Source organism: Bufo gargarizans, chromosome 6 (genome assembly GCF_014858855.1).
Source record: "Bufo gargarizans isolate SCDJY-AF-19 chromosome 6, ASM1485885v1, whole genome shotgun sequence".
NCBI classification, from domain to species: Eukaryota; Metazoa; Chordata; class Amphibia; order Anura; family Bufonidae; genus Bufo; species Bufo gargarizans.
In genome coordinates this window covers 223,234,376-223,259,791 of record NC_058085.1, presented here as the reverse complement: position 1 = coordinate 223,259,791, position 25,416 = coordinate 223,234,376, and the positions used below count along the sequence as shown (strand labels likewise).

Below are 25,416 nucleotides of genomic sequence, written 5' to 3'. Positions count from 1 at the left end.
TCTGAGAATGGACTGTTCCAGTGGTGGGTGACGGGAAGCCAGATTCTCTGCTATGGAACCTCTCTCCAATTGATTTTGGTTAATTTTTATTTATTTAATTTTTATTTTAATTCATTTCCCTATCCACATTTGTTTGCAGGGGATTTACCTACATGTTGCTGCCTTTTGCAGCCCTCTAGCTCTTTCCTGGGCTGTTTTACAGCCTTTTTAGTGCCGAAAAGTTCGGGTCCCCATTGACTTCAATGGGGTTCGGGTTCGGGACGAAGTTCGGATCGGGTTCGGATCCCGAACCCGAACATTTCCGGGATGTTCGGCCGAACTTCTCGAACCCGAACATCCAGGTGTTCGCTCAACTCTAATTACTACGAATCGAGAGGAAATTTGGATTTGTGGCGAAATGAAGTTTTCCTGAAATTTGTTTCACTTCTAATTGCTCAACACTACTCACTAGCTGTGTTTATTGCTGCATTTTTAAGGAGATATCTCTAGAGTGGAGATATATGTAAACATACCAAACTGATGTCCCCATAGGAATAAATAGGAAAAAAAAAACTGCAACGAGGAAATAAACACAAACATACCATGTTCACATACTCATAGAAATGAATGAGAAAACGACCCGGTTTCAAAATTGACTTAGATGTCCCTACATGAATGAATGGCAGACATCACACTGCCACGTAGTTAACTTAGAAACTCCATAACTAAATAAATATCTAATGAGTACAAGAAATCAAAAACACCACCAAATGGCAAATACCAATTCATCTTTATTACTAAAGTAAAAAGGTACACATTTAACAAAATGAAAACAAGGACCTGTTTTCTCCACCTGAATCTCAAAGAGATTTACCAAAAGCACAGGAAAAAAGTATATATTAAGAGGAAAATAATAATAAAAGAGAATAAACCTTGTATGATATTTCTACATCCCATCATAAATTACTATTTTTGCACCGCCTTAAAGGGATCACTTTACATTTTCACCAGAGATGACTTGTCACATGATTCCTCACTAAAAGTGAAAAAGAAAAAAAAGAAAATAAAAAATATACCAAAATAACACATTTATGTTAGGCTAAAACCAGAATAGCATACTATGTAGGAGGTTCGCAAAATATCAAAATTAGCTTCCTATACAATACCAGAATTCTTAAAGGGAACCTGACAGATCAATTATGTCAGATACTATCCACAATATTGTTTTGATATGTTTATGGTGATCAAGATGTGGCTCTTGATCCTTTTTGTAATTTGTAAAAACGCTGAAAATGCACCTTTATTCTTGTGCTCAATGTGTGGCTAGAAAACAATTGTATTGTTAAGGTATTTTTTAAGTACTAATTGCTTCTGTCCCTTTAATTCTGTTCCCTTTTATTATTACAATTCTGTGTAATGATGTGCCTTTTAAATCTAGTACCTATCCCCCATTGTGCCAAAAAGACTACATTCCTGAGTGATCTTAGAGACGTGTGCTGCACATTGGAGGAGGGGCTACAAGGTTTAAACTCTGTGGCACAGATGCATTTAGGGTAGTCCACTGAAGACTTCATTCTAGGTAGGATATAAGTATTGATTTGCCCTATTTCTTGTACACTCTGGGGTGTCATCCATGTGCTAAGACATGGTGACCGGAATGCCACCCTATACTGCATAGATGGCCAGAGAGGATTATTTACTTTTACTATTTTGTATGTGATTTCTCTGTTTTATCTTATATTAAAATCAAACTGAGAATTTATATTTATTCACTTAGTCTGTGTAAACGTATTCATTCTCAATTCTTATGAATTCACATTACATTACAAAAATATCCTGTACTGCAACGGGAATCCTGGACAGAAGTCTTTATTCAATCAGATAAAATATTGAGTATGGTAGTACAGAGGTATGCTTACATGTTTTAGACAAAATGGTCCTTAGTCATTATGAGCTCATTAAAAAACAGGTGTAGAAGTGAGATGCACAGGTAGCACCACCTTGAGGGTGGTGATTTAATAAGAACATACTCATATATTAATAATCTCCCCAATTGAGGTGATGATCTATTTTTAATGGGCTCCTGAATATGTGATGGTTATGCTATGACTAAGGACCATTTGGTCCTAAACATGTAAGTGTACTTCTGTACCAGCATGCTGGGTGTTTTATCCTATTGAATAAAGAAGTTTATTTCAGGATTCTCATTGCAGTACTGGATATTGTCTTCCACATTTCTTCCTGCCTCTGAAGTGGTGAACTGGACTACATTTATTCACTATCTTGGATATACAACACATTTGGAAAGTCTTCAGACCATTTCACTTTTTTTTTTACATTTTGTTATATTGGGGTCTTGTGCTATAATAAAAAAAAAATTAAATTCTTCTCAGTCTATCTGCATTCAATACCCTATAATGAGAAAGTGAAAACAGAATTGTAGACATTTTAGCATTTTTTTAACCCTTTCAGTACCAAGCCACTTTTCATCTTAAATCCCAGGTCGATTTTTGCAAATCTGACATGCATTACTTTATGTGCTAATAACTTTGGAACGCATTTACTTATCCAAGCCGTGCTGAGACTGTTTTTTCGTGACACATTGTACTTCATGTCATAAATTTGAGTCAATATATTACACCTTTATTTGTAAAAAAAAATCCCAATTTACCCCAAATTTAGAAAAATTCACAATTTTCTAAATTTGAATTTCTCTAATTTTAAGATAGATAACTCATAAAATAGTTATCAATCAAAATTTTCCATATGTCTACTTTATGTTGGCATAATTTTGTAAATGTCATTTTAGAAGGCTTCAAATTTGAGAAGCAATTTTTAAAATTTTAACCATAATTTCCCAAAAACATTTTTTTAACCCTCTAATGACCAAGGGTCCAGGTCAAAATTTACAAATCTGACATGCGTCACTTTATGTGGTAATTGCTTTGGAACACTTTTATTTATCCAAGCCATTCTGAGATTGTTTTCTCGTGACATATTGTACTTCATGATAGTCATAAATTTGAGTCAATATATTTCACCTTTATTTATGAAAAAATCCCAAATTTATCAAAAATTTTGAAAAATTTTCAATTTTCTAAATTTCTATTTCTCTGCTTCTAAAACAGAAAGTCATACCTAATAAAATATTTATTACTTAACATTTCCCATATGTCTACTTTATGTTGGCATCATTTTGGAAATGTCATTTTATTTTTTTAGGACGTTAGAAGGCCGCCGGATCCGCCGATCTGCTGCTGCCTGAAACTGGACGCCGGATCCGCCGATCTGCTGCTGCCTGAAAGCATTTGTGAGACGGATCCGGATGCGGATCCGTCTCACAAATGCATTGCAAGGACGGATCCGTCTCTCCGCTTGTCATGCGGACCGACGGATCCGTCTTGTACATTTTTCTCATTTTTACCGATCTGCGCATGCGCATGCCGGAACGCCAGATCCGGCATTCTGAATGCCGGATCCGGCGCTAATACATTCCTATGGGAAAAAATGCCGGATCCGCCGTTCAGGCATGTCTTCAGTTTTTTTGGCCGGAGAGAAAACCGTAGCATGCTGCGGTTTTCTCTTTTGCCTGATCAGTCAAAACGACTGAACTGAAGACATCCTGATGCAAACTGAACGGATTATTCTCCATTCAGAATGCATGGGGATATGCCTGATCAGTTCTTTTCCGGTATAGAGCCCCTGTGACGGAACTCTATGCCGGAAAAGAAAAACGCTAGTGTGAAAGTACCCTAAGAAGTTTAGAAGCAATTCTTAAAATGTTTAAGAAAACTTCCAAAACCCCCAGTTCAGGTCTAAATTCACTTTGTGGGGCTTACATAGTGGAAACCCCCCATAAATGACCCCATTGTAGAAACTACACCCCTCAAGTTACTCAAAACTGATTTTACAAACTTTGTTAACCCTTTAGGTGTTCCACAAGAATTAAAGGAAAATAGAGATGAAATTAATTTCACTTTTTTGGCAGATTTTCCATTGCATTACATTTTTTTCTTTAACACATTGAGGGTTAACAGCCAAACAAACTCAACATTTATTACCCTGATTCAGCGGTTTACAGAAACACCCCACATGTGGTCGTAAACTGATGTAAGGGCGCATGGCAGGGCACAGATGGAAAGGAACGCTGTATGGTTTTCGGAAGGCAGATTTTGCTAAACTGGTTTTAGATGCCATGTCCCATTTAAGGCCCCCCTGATGCACCCTTACAGTAGAAACTCCCAAAAAGTTACCCTATTTTGGAAACTAGGGGATAAGGTGCCAGTTTTATTGGTACTATTTTGGGGTACATATGATTTTTAATTGCTCTATATAAAGTTTTTTGTAAGGCAAGGTAACTGAAAAATGGTTTTGGCACAGTTATATATTATTATTTTTTTTACAAGATTCATCTGACAAGGTAGATCATGTGCTATTTTTATCTCCTAACCTCTCACTCAAGTACTGTAGATGAATCTATATATGTGTATATGCTTGGGATTTATGTGCTGGAGTTGTATTGTAAGCGGAGTACATATTGATGGACGAATGGGTATATAAGCTGAAAAGGGTACAGAAATCTAACGGTATTAATGCTGGTAGTATTGCTGGATAATATTATTATATCCGGAAAAGTAGAGCGTTATCTCTGTCAAACCCTACCAGCGTTGGACCCCGATAACTAATAGTTTACTGATCGGTGACTTTTGCCATCTAATTCTCTTTCTTCCTGGTTGCTTATCTGCCTCACCAGTTTTTACTCTATTAACATCTATGAGTTTATAGGCGTGGAATTCTGTACAGGAACTGTAATGAGAGTTCGACATTTGATATCATCGTGCCCAGATATTAGAGCATTATTTTTTCCAAGTGCACCACTCTCTGTGTCTTGCTTAACAATTAATTTTCTTGTAGGTACTTAGAATATTACAGTTTTTTTCAGAGGAGGAGGAGGAGGTGGAATATCGTGACTAAGATTATCTTTTGTATCCTCTTTGAGTTTCATAAGTTTTATATTCTGATAGTCTGATATCATAAAGGGAAGATGCCTCCAAAGCCGGTCAATAGGAAATCTATGGGGCAGTCATCACCTAAAAGCTCAGGCCCGAGTAGCCCTTCAGCAAAAATAGATTGATTTCTAAAAAAAAGCTTCCCCGCATAAGACAAGACAAGCTCAGAAGTCACAGACATCCCAGGAAACCCCTGGTATCTTAGATAAAATAGACCTGAGGAGTGAGACAGAGGGGATTACGGGGGAAGGGGGGGGGGAGAAAATAAGATGGATGTGATTGATAATAAATTGACAGACATATTGGCTGCGGTCCAATTGTCTAATCAATCATTAAGGGACCTTTCCCTAAAGGTTGCCTTGGTACAAACTGACATCTCTATCATAAAAGAAGAAATGAATAAAATACGAGACAGAGTTAAGGAGCTGCAGGATGTTACTAAGGAAATGAAAAAGGACCTGGACGTGACCTCAGGGAAAGCCAATATTTTGGAATCTGAGAATAAAATATTGAAGGATAAATTGGCCTCCCTGGAGGACACGTCCAGAAGATCTAATTTAAGGTTGATAGGATTCCTGGAGGGGGCGGAGGGTGATGCGGCGGAGGAGTTTATACAGGGCTGGTTATTAGATAATATTGGAAAGGAAGCCTTTTCGCCCTCTTTTTGTGTGGAGAGGGCGCACAGGATTACAGCTAGAAAACCGCCACCAGGTGCCCCCCCCCCCCTCCCCCCGAGGACAATGCTGGTTAGATTCTTATCGGAAAAAGATAGAGATAGGATCCTGAGAGGAAAGCGTGACATTAAAGACCTGCAGTTTAATGACAGACGGATTGAGATTTACCCAGATTTCTCTAAAAATACCCAAGATAGATGCAGGGCATTTCGAGAGGTAAAAAAACTGCTTGCATCTATAAAAATAAAATACTCTATGATGTATCCTGCAACTCTTAGATTAGTATATGAAGGAAAGACTTTGTTTTTCCCCAAATTGGATGGATTAGTATCATGGATGGTGCAGGAGGGCATAGCTAATTAAATTTAGAGTGGTTATGGGCAGCGAGGGTGGGGAGTGCAAATATATAGAGGCTATCTGGGAGGGATGCTACTCTCTGATGACCAGGATGGGGGATTGGGGGGTGGGAGGCTGGGAGGGGAGTCGTTGTCTTGGGGCATAACTATGGCGGACCGGCTGGAGAGGCAGTACTATTAAGGACGGACCTAGAATCAGGATAATCACAAACTAATGACAGATAGACTTTTTGTATGGAATGTCAGTGGCCTAGCGGACAGGACTAAAAGAGTAATTGTGGCTGATATCATAAACATCTCCCAGCGATTGTGTGCCTAGTCGAAACGCACCTAACTCCTGAGAAAGTGTTGTGTATGAAAAAAAGGTGGGCACAGGCTGAGTACCACTCCTGTCTCTCCTCTTTCTCCCGTGGGGTCAGTGTGTATATACATAACAAAGTACAGTATGAACCTATTGGACAAAGAATAGATAAGGAGGGCAGGTTTGTGTTTCTCCACTGCAGATGGTCCCAGACAATATGTACATTGGCGTTTGTTTATATCTCTCCACCCTTCTCTTTGTATGTTATCTCCCAACTCTTTGACTTTGTAAGCCAAAGGGATATCTGTCCAATTTTATTGCTAGGAGATTTTAATGAGGTTATGGACCGCGGTTTGGACAGGGTCTCTTCAGGATTTCGGAACAGTTCGGGAACAGGAGGAATATCGCCACTAGCCAATATATGTCAGGAAATGGCGGTAATAGATGTCTGGCGACACCTGTGTGGTGATGCAAGAGCATACTCCTGCTTTAGCCGATCCTGTACTGCCCTATCCAGGATAGATCTGGCCTTTACAACGGTTAACTTTATTGAAAGGATTGTTCGTATGAAATATGAGTCACATACGATATCAGATCACTCTCCAATTCTTCTAGTAATAAAAAGGTGGGAGGGAGTTGGAAGGCCTTGTACTTTTAGACTGAACCCTCATATACTTCAGGAACAGGGAGACATAGGGAGGGAGTTGGAAGAATTCTGGAATCTTAATGTTGGTACTACTCACGAACATTATGTTTGGGATGACTTTAAAGCCTTTATCCGAGGCATTTTTTACTCTAGAATTCATAAAGCTAAAGCTTCCTATATTAAAAAGGAGACAGCCCTGGAACAGTGCGTACACGCCTTACAAGGGAGGATAGCCACGGACCAAAGACCAGAGGTACAGCGGGGATTACGTAAGGCAAGGGAGGAATACAATCAGCACTTGCAAGATAAATGTCAACAAAAGATCTTTTTTTTTCAGGGCAAAGACAGTTTAGTGAGGTGGGTAAGCCAGGGAGATTACTAGCCTCGTTAATACAAAATCAACAAACTACCACTGTAATCAAAAGTATTAAAACGTGCACAGGAAATATATGTATAGATAGGGTGGATATTGAACAAGAATTTGCCAGCTACTTTGCTACTTTATACAGGTAGGAGTTAAATGGGCTACAGGTTGATCATAAGATATTCCTGGATAGGATTAACCTGCCCATCCTCTCCCAGGAGGACCGAATGATGCTGGAGACCCCCTCCAACCTCTGGAGGCACTGAAAACAACTAGAGGTAATTCCTCCCCTGGGGCAGATGGCCTCCCTTTTGAACTATATCGGCGGTATAGTGAGGTGTTGTTACCTCACTTGCTCCAGGTATTAAATGTGTCCTGGAAAGAGGGTCGTCTACCTGCATCAATGTCTGAAGCTACTATCACATTGGTCTTAAAAAAGGGAAAAAATAAGTTAGAGATGGGGTCATATAGACCCATCTCCTTACTTAATACTGACTATAAAATCGGCGCCAAGGCGCTGGCTAATAGACTTAAGAGGGTAATAGCTAAGATAATTCATACTGATCAAACAGGTTTTATACCAAGGCACTCAGCCCAGACTAATATCCGAAGAACTTTAATGAATATCCATCTGGGAGAGGGAGAGAACCGCTCCATCCTGTCCTTAGACGCCGCTAAGGCATTTGACAGGGTGGAGTGGAACTTTCTGTGGGAAGTGATGCATAGGATGAATTTTGGCCCTAATTTCGTCCAGTGGGTTAAGTTATTGTATGCATCGCCTAGGGCAAGGATAAATGTAAACGGCTTTCTGTCAGATCCCTTGGAACTACAGATGGGTACTAGACAGGGTTGCCCTTTATCCCCTCTCATTTGCTATTTTTTTGGAGCCCCTAGCACGCCGAATTAGACAGGACACGTGTATCTTGGGCTTTGGGACCCAGGATGTACAGGATAAAATTAGTTTGTACGCTGATGATGTCCTTATATATTTAAGGAATGGATATTTGGCCCTGCCCTATGTGATGCAGATAATAAATGAATACAGCCTCTTCTCTGGATACAAAGTGAACTGGCAGAAATCAGCTTTACTTCCGTTAAATAGAATGCCCCTATGTCACGAGTTGGAGGTCCCAGGAGAGACCACCGCGTCGTCAAGCAATAAACAAACGGAAATCAGGTACAGACACACAAGAGTTTATTGCACAAACAAAAACCAGGGAAGGCAGCACAGACAAAACATGAGCTCTATGTACCGTCAGCACAGTGGGAGCAAACCCCCACTGCGCCACTGTCTAGTAATACTCCAGAGGGCCGTGACTAAGCAAGTCCTGGTATTCACTAGGGCCCCGGATGGTAGGGTTAGGCTTTGCAGCAGGAAGTTGCCAGGGTCCACTCTGGAGCGTGAACTAGACAGTGACGAATGGACAACAGGTACCAGAAGGTCCCGACGGCACATAGGCATACATAACATAGACAGGCAAATACAAACAGGGCAACTAATCACACAAGCAGGAGTTCATAGCAAGGAAACAGGAGTGACAATGAGCAGAGAAGGACTTGCTCCACCAGTAGTAAACTGCATGGCCTTACCCATGGCACTCTGCTGCAAAGAAAGGTGCAGCAAGGGCTTGCTGAACAGAGACATGAATACACACAAGGTAACAAACATAACTGGCAGGACAGATACAGAAACACAGGAAAGAGGACATCAATGAACAAGTAGGGAAAACCACAGAGCACAGACAGACACAGATTCTATGGGTCAGCAGAATGGGAGAGTGGGTACAAACAAGGGGCAGGACAAGACAACACACACCAGGAGAGCTGACACAGAAGTGAGGAAACCTCAGCCATATATACAGGTTCCATGGGTGCAGCAGAGAGGCCACACCCATGGAGCAGACAGAGAGGATTAACTCCTAATAAGAACACAGGGGAGTTAACCCATACAGAACCACAAATAACACACAGAAACGAAGCTTCAGCGAGGAGCGCCGAACGAGCAAGGACAGAAGGTCACAGCCAGAGATAGTAGCTGTGACACCCTAGTTAATGTTATAGATGTTAGATGTTTATCGTTAACAGACTCACTGGAATACCTGGGGGTTCGGATCAGCCCCATGGGGAAAGAATACAGGGTGGGCCATTTATATGGATACACCTTAATAAAATGGGAATGGTTGGTGATATTAACTTCCTGTTTGTGGCACATTAGTATATGTGAGGGGGGAAACTTTTCAAGTTGGGTGGTGACCATGGCGGCCATTTTGAAGTCGGCCATTTTTAATCCAACTTTTGTTTTTTCCAATAGGAAGAGGGTCATGTGTCACATCAAACTTATTGGGAATTTCACAAGAAAAACAATGGTGTGCTTGGTTTTAACGTAACTTTATTCTTTCATGAGTTATTTACAAGTTTCTGACCACTTATAAAATGTGTTCAATGTGCTGCCCATTGTGTTGGATTGTCAATGCGGTTTATTAAATAAAGTCCCTTTTAGGAACCCTCGGGATATTATTAGTAATAACACATCTATGGTCTATTCAGACCCTAAATTCCCTGTAGGGGTCCCTAACTGAAAATAAAAATATTTCTTTATTAGTTATTATTTTAAAATAAATGAACCAAACAACTATAGAAAACTATTAAAATTATCAGTGTCTGATGGAGGGTACAATTGGGGTGTATGAATGTATTTGCCTTTGTCACATGTAGCCACTGTGGAGTGCAATGCCTCCCATTCATTTATATGGGGTATAGCTGCACTTACAAGCCTCTGCTAATACTTTGTTTGTGCATTCATACAATGTGATGGCAGATTGGGCGCTCCTATTAAGATCCTTTTATCGTTCGGCCTTTATATTCAGGCTGGACAACAGTGAAACAATGTTGCTAGGTTTGTGTGTACTTTTGAAGCTGCCACTAGTCTGCTCAATTCACTTGTCTCTAGGCTACACTCTACACTTTTGTGCTACTGACTGCTCTATTTCATCCATAGATGTCACTGTTCGTGCTAAACCGCTCATGTGGCATGCTCAATTCCACTCCTCAATGTCTGGTGCTGTCTCTGCAGCGTACTCTTTTTTACTAGTCCCTAACATTTCAGGCACTGTTTAAAATACAGGACGTCATACCACCCCTCCCGACATGTTTTGCCACGCTCGGTGGCTTCGTCAGGGGATGTGGGGTATGTGGACGCCGCGCGCATGTCTCGACCCTCCTAAATAGCTTTCTAGGTCCCGCCCACCTATCCCAAGTTTCCCTTCAGCCAATCACTGTGGGCGCTCCGGTAAGGTCCTCAAGTCAAAGCACAGGATGTCTCTCTGACACACATCCTGTGCACCATTCTCCTCCCCCGTAGTGACTCACTGCTGACGTCACATTTGTTTCGTCAGATGACTAATGGGGCGTTACCCACCAGGGCGGTACCCGGTAAGGTCCTCAGGTCAAAGCACATGATGTCTCTCTGACGCACATCCTGTGCTCTATTCTCCTCCCCCTTAGTGACTCACTGCTGACGTCACATTTGTTTCGTCAGATGACTAATGGGGCGGTACCCACCAGGGCGGTACCCGGTAAGGTCCTCAAGTCAAAGCACATGATGTCTCCCTGACGCACATACTGTGCGCCATTCTCCTCCCCCTTTGTGACTGACTGCTGACGTCACACTTGTTTTGTCAGATGACTAATGGGGCAGTATCCACCAGAGCGAATTAGGTGAGATCGTCACTTCTCTCCACCTTTTATTCGCCCAACCCCATCTCCTTCTCCTTAATTACACTTTTAACCCATCCATGTCCCTCATTGACATACAATATTTAATGCATGCCACCTTACTGTATACACCATTAGGTGCAGAATTAGTCTGCAATTTACATTCTGTATGAGGGGGACGGACAAGCAGTGTTTTTGGAGTATGGGGTTTAACACTCTGTCAGTCACAATGGGTTGATGTTTTAATATTAGTTATATTTTCAATATAACATATGGAGTCCCCACTATTTTTAAAGATATGTCCACAAGGGCTCCACAGACATCTGACCTGTATTTGGACCCATTCTCGGAGCTGCCTATATCAGTTGTCCAACATGCTTATATTGAAAATATAACTAATATTAAAACATCAACCCATTGTGACTGACAGAGTGTTAAACCCCATACTCCAAAAACGCTGCTTGTCCGTCCCCCTCATACAGAATGTAAATTGCAGACTAATTTTGCACCTAATGGTGTATACAGTAAGGTGGCATGCATTAAATATTGTATGTCAATGAGGGACATGGATGGGTTAAAAGTGTAATTAAGGAGAAGGAGATGGGGTTGGGCGAATAAAAGGTGGAGAGAAGTGACGATCTCACCTAATTCGTTCTGGTGGATACTGCCCCATTAGTCATCTGACGAAACAAGTGTGACGTCAGCAGTGAGTCACAAAGGGGGAGGAGAATGGCGCACAGTATGTGCGTCAGGGAGACATCATGTGCTTTGACTTGAGGACCTTACCGGGTACCGCCCTGGTGGGTACCGCCCCATTAGTCATCTGACGAAACAAATGTGACGTCAGCAGTGAGTCACTAAGGGGAAGGAGAATAGAGCACAGGATGTGTGTCAGAGAGACATCATGTGCTTTGACCTGAGGACCTTACCGGGTACCGCCCTGGTGGGTACTGCCCCATTAGTCATCTGACGAAACAAATGTGACGTCAGCAGTGAGTCACTACGGGGGAGGAGAATGGTGCACAGGATGTGTGTCAGAGAGACATCCTGTGCTTTGACTTGAGGACCTTACCGGAGCGCCCACAGTGATTGGCTGAAGGGAAACTTGGGATAGGTGGGCGGGACCTAGAAAGCTATTTAGGAGGGTCGAGACATGCGCGCGGCGTCCACATACCCCACATCCCCTGACGAAGCCACCGAGCGTGGCGAAACATGTCGGGAGGGGTGGTATGACGTCCTGTATTTTAAACAGTGCCTGAAATGTTAGGGACTAGTAAAAAAGAGTACGCTGCAGAGACAGCACCAGACATTGAGGAGTGGAATTGAGCATGCCACATGAGCGGTTTAGCACGAACAGTGACATCTATGGATGAAATAGAGCAGTCAGTAGCACAAAAGTGTAGAGTGTAGCCTAGAGACAAGTGAATTGAGCAGACTAGTGGCAGCTTCAAAAGTACACACAAACCTAGCAACATTGTTTCACTGTTGTCCAGCCTGAATATAAAGGCCGAACGATAAAAGGATCTTAATAGGAGCGCCCAATCTGCCATCACATTGTATGAATGCACAAACAAAGTATTAGCAGAGGCTTGTAAGTGCAGCTATACCCCATATAAATGAATGGGAGGCATTGCACTCCACAGTGGCTACATGTGACAAAGGCAAATACATTCATACACCCCAATTGTACCCTCCATCAGACACTGATAATTTTAATAGTTTTCTATAGTTGTTTGGTTCATTTATTTTAAAATAATAACTAATAAAGAAATATTTTTATTTTCAGTTAGGGACCCCTACAGGGAATTTAGGGTCTGAATAGACCATGGATTGTCAATACAACCCTCTTCTCCCACTGTTCACACACTGATAGCAACACCGCAGGAGAATTGCTAGCGCAGGCTTCCAGTATCTGTAGTTTCAGGTGCTGCACAGCATATGCTGTGAAGATACGAGATGTGCGGCACCTGAAACTACGGATACTGGAAGCCTGTGCTAGCATTTCTCCTGCGGTGTTGCTATCAGTGTGTGAAGAGTGGGAGAAGAGGGTTGCATTGACAATCCAACACAATGGGCAGCACATTGAACACATTTTATAAGTGGTCAGAAACTTGTAAATAACTCATGAAAGAATAAAGTTAAAGTTAAAACCAAGCATACCATTGTTTTTCTTGTGAAATTCCCAATATGTTTGATGTGTCACATGACCCTCTTCCTATTTAAAAAACAAAAGTTGGATTCAAAATGGCTGACTTCAAAATGGCCGCCATGGTCACCACCCATCTTGAAATCTTGAAAAGTTTCCCCTTTCACATATACTAATGTGCCACAAACAGGAAGTTAATATCACCAACCATTCCCATTTTATTAAGGTGTATAGCCATATAAATGACCCACCCTGTATATTAAACTGAATATTATCCCATTGATAGATAAAACAAAAAACAAAATACACGTGTGGCAAAAGCTGACATTGGGACAGGCGGAAAGGATCACATTAATTAAAATGGCTCTTCTCCCACAGATACTATACCAACTGATCCCCTGCCCGATAGGGATTGAAGACGCACATTTTAAAGCTCTGGAGAGATCATTTAATGATTTAATCTGGGGCAGGAAAAGAGTGCGCATTAAACAGAATTATTTATGGTTAGCAGAGGAGAGTGGCGGTTTGTCCCTCCCTTGCCTATGGGGCTATTACTTAGCCTCCCAAATACAGTGGTATATTTCAGCCCCTTTGCATATATTTTCTAAACTTAATAGAAACTACAGAGGGTCTCAATCTAATATATTTAGTGTTTTAGAAACTGGACATATGGGAGGGGGGGGAATGTATTATATCGCACTCTATGCAACTGGTTTGTAACTCACTTAAAGCTAGTTCGGGAATAACACATATATTTAAATTCACCCCTTTATGGTATAATATACACTTGAATGAATTTAATAAGATGGAGGATATAGAATTTTGGGAAAGAAGGGGAATAATTAGGGTAGAGCAAATGATACACAATGGTGAGATGAGGACTTTATCGGATATATTCGGACACAGGGATGTTAAAATATTAGATAAGTACAAATAATCCCAGGCCAAACATGCGTTTATGTCCACTAAAGATAAAGAGGTGTTTATGGTCAAGACACAGGACTTCATAGATTGGTGTTTTAACTCATATCAGAATAATACGTCTATCTCACTAATATATAGTAAGTGGAGAGTGGAAATGGGCAAAATTAACAAGTTTAGAAGTGAAGGGAAATGGGGTCAAGATATTGGAAATGATAAAACACTAAAATGGGACATGATTTACAGGAATATTAGAAAAATCTCGATATCTGGGAACCACAGGTTAATTCAGTTTAGAATTCTACACCGCTTATATTACACTCCTATTTCTCTCTCTCGGTTCTATAAGGCTGTCTCAGATAGATGCCGAAGGTGTCAGGCCCAAGGTGCGGACTTCTTACATCTGGTCTTGGGCTGTCCTATGATACAGGATTTCTGGACCAAGGTCTTTGCTGGGCTCCGGAGATGTTCCTTATATAGCTATAAGGCAGATATAACCACAGCGGTACTGGGCGCTCCCTTATTTGATGAACAGGGTCGGGAAAACTTGTTTTAGATGAAATCATTCATGTTGGCCAGGGTAATAATCGCTAGAAATTGGGGCTCAAGTAATCCCCTGGCGGTATTTGAATGGCACCAACTTGTCGATAAAGTGAGAAAATATGAAAAACTTGCTATCTGTAACAAGTCACAGAAAATCAGATGGGATAGAACTTGGGCGACATGGTTATAAGTGCCTGTTTGCCGTGGATGTTCCCCCAGACAATGACAACAAGGGTGGGGGGGGGGGGGGGGAGGGGGTTAGAGAAGTTCTCTTTTCTGTTTTCTCTTTTATATGAGTCTGGCATTTATGAAAATAAAAGTTTGTCAAATGTATGTGTGTATATTATATTTGTATAATATTATGTATGTAAAATTTTCTATGTTATGGATATAAAATAAAAATGATTTAATTAAAAACAAAAATAGAGCAGGTTGCTACGGATGCAATGATATCAAATATGACTACTTTCTTTGTTTCAGTTTTACATAATAAAGCAATTTTGAAAAAGAAATTATGTTTTTGTGTGTCCATTTTCTGAACGCCATATGTTTTTTATTTTTCTGCCGATCATCTTGTACAGGGGCTAGTTTTTTGCAGAAAGAGTTGGTTTTTATTGGTACCATTTTTGGGTACATAGGATATTTTGATCATTCATTATTACACTTTATGGGGCAAGGTGACCAAAAAATTGGCAGTTTTGGAACAGTTCTTATTTATTTTTACAGCATTTATCTGAGGGGTTAGGTCATGTGACAGTTTTATAGAGCAGATCATTACGGATGTGGCAATACCTAATATGTATACTTTTTCTTATTTATTTAAGTTTTACACAATAATAGCATCTCTGAAACCCAAAAAAATTATGTTTTAGTGTCTCCATAGTCTGAGAGCCATAGCTTTTTTTATTTTTTGGGCGATTGTCTTAAATAGGGTATAATTTTTCGCGGCATGAGGTTTGATTGGTACTATTTTGGGGGTCATGAGCCTTTTTGATCGCTTGCTGTTGCACTTTTTGTGATGTAAGGTGACAAATATGGCTTTTTTGGCACAGTTTTTTTTTTTTTTACGATGTTCACCTGAGGGGTTAGGTCATGTGCTATTTTTATCGAGCAGGTTACTATGGATGCGGCGATACCTAATATGTACACTTTTCTTTTTATTTCACTTTAACACAATAATAGCATATTTGAAATAAAAAAACTTTTTTCTTATGAAGGGTCTCATTTTTGCGGGATGAGGTGATGGTTTTATTGGTACCAATTTGTTTGATATACACCTTTTTGATCGCTTGGTGTTGCACTTTTTGTGATGTGAGGTGACAAAAATGGCTTTTTTTACACAGTTTTTTATTTTTTTATGGTGTTTATTGGATGGGGTCTATCATGTGATATATTTATAGAGACGTTGGTTACGGACGCGGTGATACCTAATATGTGTATTATTTTATTTTTCATTTTTTATAGGATTTTTTATTTTATTTTACATTTTTATTTATTTATTTTTACTTTTATTATTTTCACTTTTTTTTTTATCAAGTCCCTCTTGGATCTTGAAGATCCAGTGGGGCTGATGGCTGTACTATACTTTGCAATGCTCTTGTATTGCAAAGTATAATACAATCAGATGCCCTGTAGGTGGCAACACTGGACGCTTTTGCAAAGCATCCGGTTGCCATGGCAGCGCGGAAGCCCCGATGGTGGAGAGAGGGAGCCCCCTCCCTCTATTAACCCCATGGATGCTGCTGCTAACCAATCGGATCGATAGCCGGCAAGGGGCCACTCTGATTGGTCCCTTGCCGGCATTACTGCACTGTATGCTGTCCGTGACAGCACCAGGGCAGGGGCAGAAGCTTTAATCCAAGCGCTTTGCAGCGCTTGGATTATAGAGCTGCCATGACGTCTATACACGTGATAGCTGCATGGGGTATGTGCAGCTATCACGTATATATACGGATTGCGGTCGTGAAGGGGTTAAGCAACAATTCAGTTATAAAGTGATTTTGATAGGCTTATGTAATGGAAACCCACCAAAATTGACCCCATTTTAGAAACTGCACCCTCAAATTATTCAAAACTGATGTTACAAACTTTGCTAACCCTTGATGTGTTCCACAAGAATGAAATGAAAACGGAGGTTACATTTCAAAATTTCACTTTTTTGGTAGATTTTTTATGTTAAGATTTTTTTTTTTTTAACACAGCAAGTGTTAACAGCAAAATAAACCTCAATATACATTACACTGATTCTGCAGTTTACAGAAATACCGCATATGTGGAGGTAAACTGCGATATGGGTATGTGCCAATGTTCATAAGGAAAGCAGCGCCATATGGATTTTGTAGGCAGATTTTGCTAGAATGGTTTTTAGCCGCCATTTTGTATTTGAAGACACCCTGAGGTACCGCTACAGTGTAAACCCCAAAAAAGTGACCCCATGCCAGAAACTAGACCCCTCAAGGAGTATTTCAAGTTGTATAGTGGGCACTTTGACCCATCAGGCAATTCACAGAATTAGAAAATACTTGGCTGTGAAAATGAAAAATTACAATTTATTTCAGAAAAAGTTGCTTACACCCACAATTTTCACTTCCACAAGGGTTAACAGGACACCCTTTTCCTCCTGAATACGGCAATACCCTGGATTTTTTAGCACATGACAGGGTTCAAAAGGAGGCTATGTCGCATATGAAGACACCCTGAATGACCCCTACAGTGGAAACCCCCAAAAAGTTACCCCATTCCGGAAACTAGACCCCTCTAGGAGTATTTCAAGGTTTGTAGTGAGCACTTTGGCCCATCAGGCGTTTCACATAATTAGGAAATACTTGGCTATGAATATGAAAATGTTTAAGTTTTTCCAGAAAAAGTTCCTTTACACACACATTTTTCAATTTCACAAGGGGTAACAAGACAAAATGCATCACACATTTTGTTACCCATTTCCCCCTGAAAACGGCAACACCCGATGTGTGCTTGTAGCCTGCTGTATGGGCGCACAGCAGGGCTGTAGAGGCAAACTTCAAAATATGGATTTGGCAGGCCTGAATAATTAGACATAGATTTTAGGTGCCATGTCCCATGTTAAAAAATTCCCCAGAAATTAAAATCCCCAAGAAGTGTAGTGCATTTTCCTAACTGTACAGTATTACCTGATGATATTATAGTCAAAATGGATACTCATTACCTTTAAGAGTGAAATCAGCTTCATGTGGTTGAAGAGGCCAAGATAAGTTCATGACAAGTTCAGTTTGTATAAGAGTCATAGTGAATATAGAGAACATTTATTTTAAAAGTTATTGCTAAAAGATATGTACTGTGCTTATTGCTCGTGATATTAAGATATTTCTCTCGGTATATAGCCAAAAGTCCCCATACTGTAGGAATATATAATGTTAGGCACCTCCATAATGCAGATTATTCTCTTAGCAAAGATGCATATTGCTAATGGAAGATCTGGCATTATTTAAAGGGATTCTGTCACCTCCCCTAACCCAAAAAACGATTTTAAAGCAGCCATGAAGCACAGCTTACCTTGATTAGGCTGTGCCCTTTGATCTTGTAATATTGATATGTAAATGAGTCCTGAAGGTGCCCAGAGGGGCGTTTTGTTCATCTTAGAGAGCCCAGTACCGCCCCTCTTACAGTGCCCAGCCCGCCTTCCTTGCACTGTCTATCCGCCCCCAGCCTGCCACAGCCTCTCCTCCCTCTCCCTCACGCCGAACGAACTTTCGCACAGGCGCAGTACCCACTGAGGGCTGCGCCTGTGCGATCAGCAGGAGACTGAGGGCAGGAGCTTCATCCTCGTCACTGGGCATGCGCCGAGCCCAGTGACGTCCGATGCTCGCTCTTCCCTGCTGACTGAGGGAAGAGCGAGCATCGGACGTCACTGGGCTCAGCGCATGCCCAGTGACGAGGATGAAGCTCCTGCCCTCAGTCTCCTGCTGATCGCACAGGCGCAGCCCTCAGTGGGTACTGCGCCTGTGCGAAAGTTTGTTCGGCGTGAGGGAGGGGGAGGAGAGGCTGTGACAGGCTGGGGGCGGATAGACAGTGCAAGGAAGGCGGGCTGGGCACTGTAAGAGGGGCGGTACTGGGCTCTCTAAGATGAACAAAACGCCCCTCTGGGCACCTTCAGGACTCATTTACATATCAATAAAATGAAGAAACTGCTGGACGGATTACAAGATCAAAGAGCACAGCCTAATCAAGGTAAGCTGTGCTTCATGGCTGCTTTAAAATCGTTTTTTGGGTTAGGGGAGGTGACAGAATCCCTTTAAAAAGAGGACTAAACCTTGGGAAGTTATATGCTGTAGTCTGATTGCCAAACTGGATATTTTGTCATATTAATATCATATATTTTTGATTGGTCAAAATCCTAATTTTCTCCTGGTATATAAATCATTGGTCTGTTTGTTAAAAGTATAGCATTTGCATTTTGTTATAGGTAACTTTAAGTTGTACTGTACGGTTGAAATAATGGTGTGTTAGCACCACCGTGTGGCATATTTTGGGTATTATTTTACAGCTTCATTGTTTTTCTGCAATTGTATTGATTTTATATTCTTGGTTTATATTGTGTATAATAAATTACATATATATATATATTTTTTTTTTTGGAAGACAATTGTCCCTTATTGCTTGCACAAAACAAATTAAGATATCCTCTCTTTTATATGAAGATTATTTTTACATAGAAGATATACGACATAAATGGAGGTCCCACTGAGATCGAGAAAATTCTTTTAATTGATTGTGCAGATAGTGAATGGTCCCATATTTCTTCTTAGCTAGCCAGATTGTTGCTGACATCTGTGTATTGATTATTGATCAAAGAACATCAGTGCAACAGGCAGTGACCCGGGTAGTGGCCATACTACAGCAGATAGTCCATCTAACCCGGAGCGGCTGATCCATAACATTGTTGAATATATACATTCACGGCTTAAATTGAATAAGGATGTGACTACATGGATTAATGAGCTTCAGGAAAGAGCCCTGGAAGAACATAGGGATATATGGAAGCAAAGTGGCCTGGTTGATAGATACCTGACATATATTGATGTATTACAAGATAATACCAAGAGAGACCAACACCTTTTATGCACATTGCCACCTGTTTTGTATGCATTGTTAGCGGTCAGTACTCTTTCACAAGATAGATGAGTCTATAATGGAAATGAAAACCTGTGTATACAAGATAGAAACAGAACTAAAATCCGCAAAGGCAATGATCAAGGACTTATAGTACAAACTTGATCATAGCCATGATGCATATCAAAAGGCAAAAAGTGACTTGGAGGAGTTGCACCTCCGTTATCCCAAACTTCAGCAGACAGGCAAATCAAGTCATATTGTAGTCAATGCTGAAAGAAATCTGTCTGATATTCAGGGATGTCCAGCCCCCCAAATCTTACGCCCCAATATCCAGACATGTCATCACATGCTCTTAAAGCAGACTCCATCCCAGACTCCAAGCCACCCGAAGATGATGGCATGATTACACAGGAGGCATCGACCCAATTAAGTCGAGCATTCCAAACTGTAACCGTCTTACTAGGCGCCAGCAACACGGAAGCCCCTAGATGTCTCTCTCCACATATTCCCCTAGGAGAAAGATGTTAGGGTTACATCTGTGCCATATGTGTCCTATGGAAGTAATCAAAATGCATGTGATTCTGACAGTGATGTGGAAAAACGTGTGTCTTTTTCCCTACCACGCAGGCATGAGTTTGCCTATAAGGGGGATCAGGGTCCCAGGTGAGCATCATATGCTGAAGTGATTTCTAGGAATAAAAATCCTCAGTATTCAGAAAAGGACCAGAGTTCCTCAAGCATCATAAAGTTTCTAAATGCCACTGTACCCAAGTTCTCTAAAAAGGGTTCTTCTTGCGAACCACTTAGAACGGTATGGATCCACTATGGATTCTGTAAAATTGTACTCGGATGTTGACAAGATCAGATATCTACCATGGGCATTTGAAGATAAGTACCGTCACTATTTTATTTCCTTTAGGGATAGAGGAATTCAAGATTGGCAAGATCTCTTGCATGAAATTAAACTGGAATTCGGACCTTACCGAACCATTACTGCTGCAAAACGCAACATATAAAACCTTGCATGTAGGCCCAATCAAAGTCCCTGTGAATTCCTCTCCATCCTTAAAAATACCTATGGGTTAGCATATAGATCCCCAAATTGGGAATCTGGAGTTTAGGCAGTTGTTTTATGATGCAATGCCAACCCGAATCAAACTTAGCCTAGCTAGAGATCTTGATATTGAAGCTCCCTTGGATAGGTTAGTGACAGCTGTGACCTCACTGTATAATATCAGTAAGTGCCATGCTACAGGTGAAAGGAGGTTCAAAAAGTCCCCAGAGAAAGATTTAGCAGAAGCTAAGGTAAACCCTAGCTTGGGATTTGAAACACAGCCACGTAAGTACCCTCAATCTACAGGACCTGTCCAAGAAGCCCAGCGACAACAGGTAGGACCCAAACAGATAAAACCCCAAAACCTCAATGGGTCAGAGGGGGATAATTCTGGTGCTGGGAGGTATAATTACTGTCCCTATTACAATAGGGGTCCCCAGGGATACATGCGCTTCAATAACAGGCCCATACAACAGAGGGAACGTAGGCCTGAACCCTCTACTTCACCTAGGAGTAGATCTCCCACCAATAACCAGGGCGCGCCACAGGACCCAAATGTGTGCAAATCAAACGATCGGTTTAATCAGTTGGAGAATAAGTGGTCAAGCTGAGTGACATCATAAGTAAGTTGTCCCAGGGGTTGCCAGAAAAACAACCTGAACCTTTTTTACGGTCAACTCCAGGTCCCAGCTGAGCCCTATAAAGCAGACAAGGCAGGGTCAGATCCCAGGCCAACGCAAGGTTATCAAGGTGGTTGAGGAAGAATCTAAATTGATTTCTAATCCTATTTTGCCTTGCAGCATTCCTGACCCTAAAATTGTGCAAAGGAAGGAGGTGTCTAATATGTTATCTATCTTGCAGGCTACTCATGTCGATCCCTGCAATCCTGTGTCTTCTCCAACAAGTGATCTTATCGTATCAACGCGAGGCTGTGAACAGTCTATAAACTATGACATAGTCCAGTTTTCCCCAAAGGTGGGGGCTAATACTACTGCTCCGTCGCAACGCTGCAGAGGTCACGCTCTCAGAAAGCATGAAATTAATAAACACCCTAACGTCCTATGTGATTTATTTCAGGTTGGAGGCCGATATTTTGTGGATTCTTATCTTCAAGATGAGCATATTGGGCCGATCAGGGGTTTAATTGATAAGGGATTACAGGCCACTATCTTATCATATAGTTATTTCTAACAGGTTCTGGATTTGACAGCAAAGAGGCCAAGATTGAAATCCTTCAATGGCTCTTTGATAAGTGTTGGCGGAGACGCTTTGCAGGTAAAAGGTACAGCATGGTTGAAATAAAAAATTGTCAAGAAGACAATTAGACATCCCACACTGATTGTGGACCTTCCATATGATCAGCTGATCATAGGAATTTATCTTCTGAAAAGGTTGAGTTCCATAATAGACTTCATTAATGAAACAGTTTGGACTCAGGTGAAGGCACCCATTGCCTATGAATACTCTTGCAATGCACAAACCCAACGTGGTTGTCATGTGATTGAAGAGAGGCCTAACTCTGTTGAAGTTCATTTTAGAAACAGTCAAATACCAGATGTCACGATCCTGAAAAATGGTAAGCCCGAGGAAGCGGTCAACAGTGCCGATCATATCATTACCATCCAGAAGGACAGAATTAAAAAAGTAACCTTGGATGAGGATGTATTGACTATTTCTCTTAAAGGGGGAAATCATGAAGTCGCGGACCTGGCCAAGTATACTCAATCCATGGTACCGATTGAAAAGGTCAATGCCAATTTATTGATTCCCATACAGGTGAACAATCTAGCCCGGGTGAATTATGCCAAGTTGGATCTGAAATCTGAAGCCAGCTACATAAGCTTAAGACTCCTAAAACAGGTCACCAATCCGAAAATGATAAAAAGTTCCTCTCCTCAGGACCATTGGGTTCATGATCTGGATAAAGATTCCCAGAATCATGTGGTTCCTATCTCCATAGGAAGTAAGACTACAGAACGCGTTTTCTTGTGTTGAATGAACCATGGCATCAGATGTATATAGGTAACGACCTTCTACACCGATTTGCCGATTTGATCTGGTCAATAACAGTCTATGGTGCAGATTACCGGGATATCCAGAGGGTTTCCAGGATGCAGAGCAAGCCTTGGGGACAACAGATGGGGACAACAGATGCCCTATGCCGTAAGTATCATGGTTGCTGATGAGGTTAAACTCCCTGAAGGATGCAAACATTTAAGTGAAGAAGGAACAAAATTTGAAAAACGCAGATGCTTTGATCTGTTTGTTCGATTAGATGCAGCAACTTGGCCTAAAGCTAAAGACTACTCCTATGATAAACATCCACCAGGATCCATTGCACATGGTAATCTATAACATGGCTCCCCATAGCATATCACTGCAAAAGAACACCGCAAATGGTCTAGCTATGGATTCGGATTATTATACTTTTGGATTCCAGAATCATGTCATTGGACTTATTCCTGACGAATAACTAACAGAAGAACAGGTAGTGGAACAATGTTTTTCCTCAACACCTGAGGGATCATTCAATATCCACTCTGTTTATCCTTTCAGTTCTGAAGAAAGTACATGCCACATCGAAGAGTCATGATTGGTTTTCAACCATGAGATCGATGAAAAGGAATACGAGTCATGCCAACAAGGAAACAATAAGGTACGCTACACCCAAAATGGGACATGACTCATCTAAGGTTAATTTGCATATGTATCAAATCAGTTTTTTGACACAATAAAAGCACACAGACCTATGGGGACTGGGTATTGCGGATGTGCTAGCGGCCATCTAGCAACCCATGTCCTCTCAGCTCTATACACAAAATCCCGTGACAGGTTCCCTTTAACTAGTGAGCTTGAAGAAGCTTATGAGTTAAGTCAACCTGAGATCTTTCCGGAATTTCAGGAACGCGTGCAAGAGCAAATATCTATAGCTGACGCATGCCCCAATGAGTCATAGCGTCAACAGCTAAATAAGCTCTTCAGAGAATACCAGGACATGTTTGCCAAGGATTCTTATGATTGTGGGGAAACTGGTCTACATGTAGCAAGAATCCAGACAGATCCCAATGCACTCCCTGTCTTTGTCAAACAATACTGACTTCCATTGGCAGCTTACGAGTTACTATCAGAAATCGTCAAAAACCTGGAGAGGAGGGGCATCATCCGTCCGGTACATAGCTCGTTCAACCATCCTATACTTGGAGTCCCAACAGTCAATTTCATTTCAGCTTGGACCTAAGGCAATTAAACAAATGTGTTTACATGTCCATGCCATATATTGACCAATGTTTGGCACAAATTTAAGGTTTCAAAATGTTTACTGCCCTTAATTGTGCGCAAGGATATTGGACGATTAAAGTGGACAAGAGGGATCAGTACAAACTGGCCTTCACATTTGGAAAGCAACAATATGCATGGACCCGTCTACCCTTTGGGTACATAAATGCGGGCCATAAATTTGCTATGTTCACGCATAAGGCAATGCTACTGAACGAATTACCTTATCCTATGTAGATGACATCCTAATCAAAAGCATGACTTTTGAGGAACACAGTGCAAAACTGAGGCATGTACTAACCCAACTGAGAAAAGCTGGCGTAAAACTCTCTTTGCAGAAGGCTCAATGGTGTCGTGCCAAGGTTAATTTCCTAGGTCACGAAATCACTGCTTATGGAATCAACCCACAGAAGAAGGTGGAGGCAGTGATCAACACAAAGTCACCTCCAAACCTTAAGGAATTGAGATCTTTCTTGGGCATGATGAACTATTCCCGTAAGTTCATAGCTAATTATGCAGTTGCTGAAGAAAGGAGTGAAATGGGAATGGAGTGAGCATCATGAGCAGGCTGTGAATGAACTCAAGGCCAAGCTTGTCCAGGCCCCATGCCTTGCCTATCCAGAGGGTGGAAAACCTTTCTTTGTGGAAACAGGTTTCACCGACAAAAGTGTGAGTGCAGTCCTTTTCCAGAAAGAGGAAAACCTGAACAAGATCATCACCTATGCCAGCAAATCCTCATCACCGGTTGAGGTAAAATTCAATAATTGTGAGAAAGCATTATTGTCAACAGTGTGAGCTTTGCAATATTTCAGGAGCTTTATTCAAGGCAAAAAGATCATTGTGGAAACTGCACATCAACCACTACAATATTTGCAAAGTGATGGGATCAAGGATGGAAATCTGTCAAATAGTAAGATAACCTCTTGGATGATGTCCTTAATGGGATGGCCGTTGGAGATCAGGTATAAACATAATAATAAGAACCCAGATGCTCAAGGATTAGCTGAACTTCATGATTTTACCAATGCGGAACATAAAGGTAAGTCACCAGAAAATGATTTCCTAGAAGAGCAATCTTCATCTCCATATAAATCTTATGAAGAGGAGTACTGCAAATCATTACCATGTGTATATGTAGATGGCTGTTCTTTCCATACGGATATAGAAACTGAGCGTACACTGGTTGCAGGTGTCGGAATCGTATGGAATAATATATTCCCGGATATGTCCGTTGGATACAAAATCGGTCTCAAAAGTAGCCAGGTTGCTGTGTACAAAGCCGTACAAATGGCTATCGAATATATTAACCTCTTCAGGACACATGACATACCGGTACGTCATG

The 25,416-nt window shown here is 41.2% G+C and overlaps 1 protein-coding gene across 3 annotated transcripts in view; it reads right to left on the bottom strand.

The window, feature by feature from the left end:
* Nucleotides 1–784: 784 nt before the first annotated feature.
* ZNF511 (zinc finger protein 511) overlaps nt 785–25,416 on the bottom strand; it is a 291,268-nt gene continuing 266,636 nt past the window's right edge. For all 3 annotated transcript variants that reach the window (XR_006390510.1, XM_044299124.1, XM_044299125.1), the window contains one exon: nt 785–1,015. Coding sequence is in view for 1 of the 3 variants with exons in the window: in XM_044299125.1 (XP_044155060.1) it covers nt 976–1,015 (40 nt within the window). In the remaining 2 variants the exon portion in view is untranslated. The remainder of the gene's footprint in view (nt 1,016–25,416) is intronic.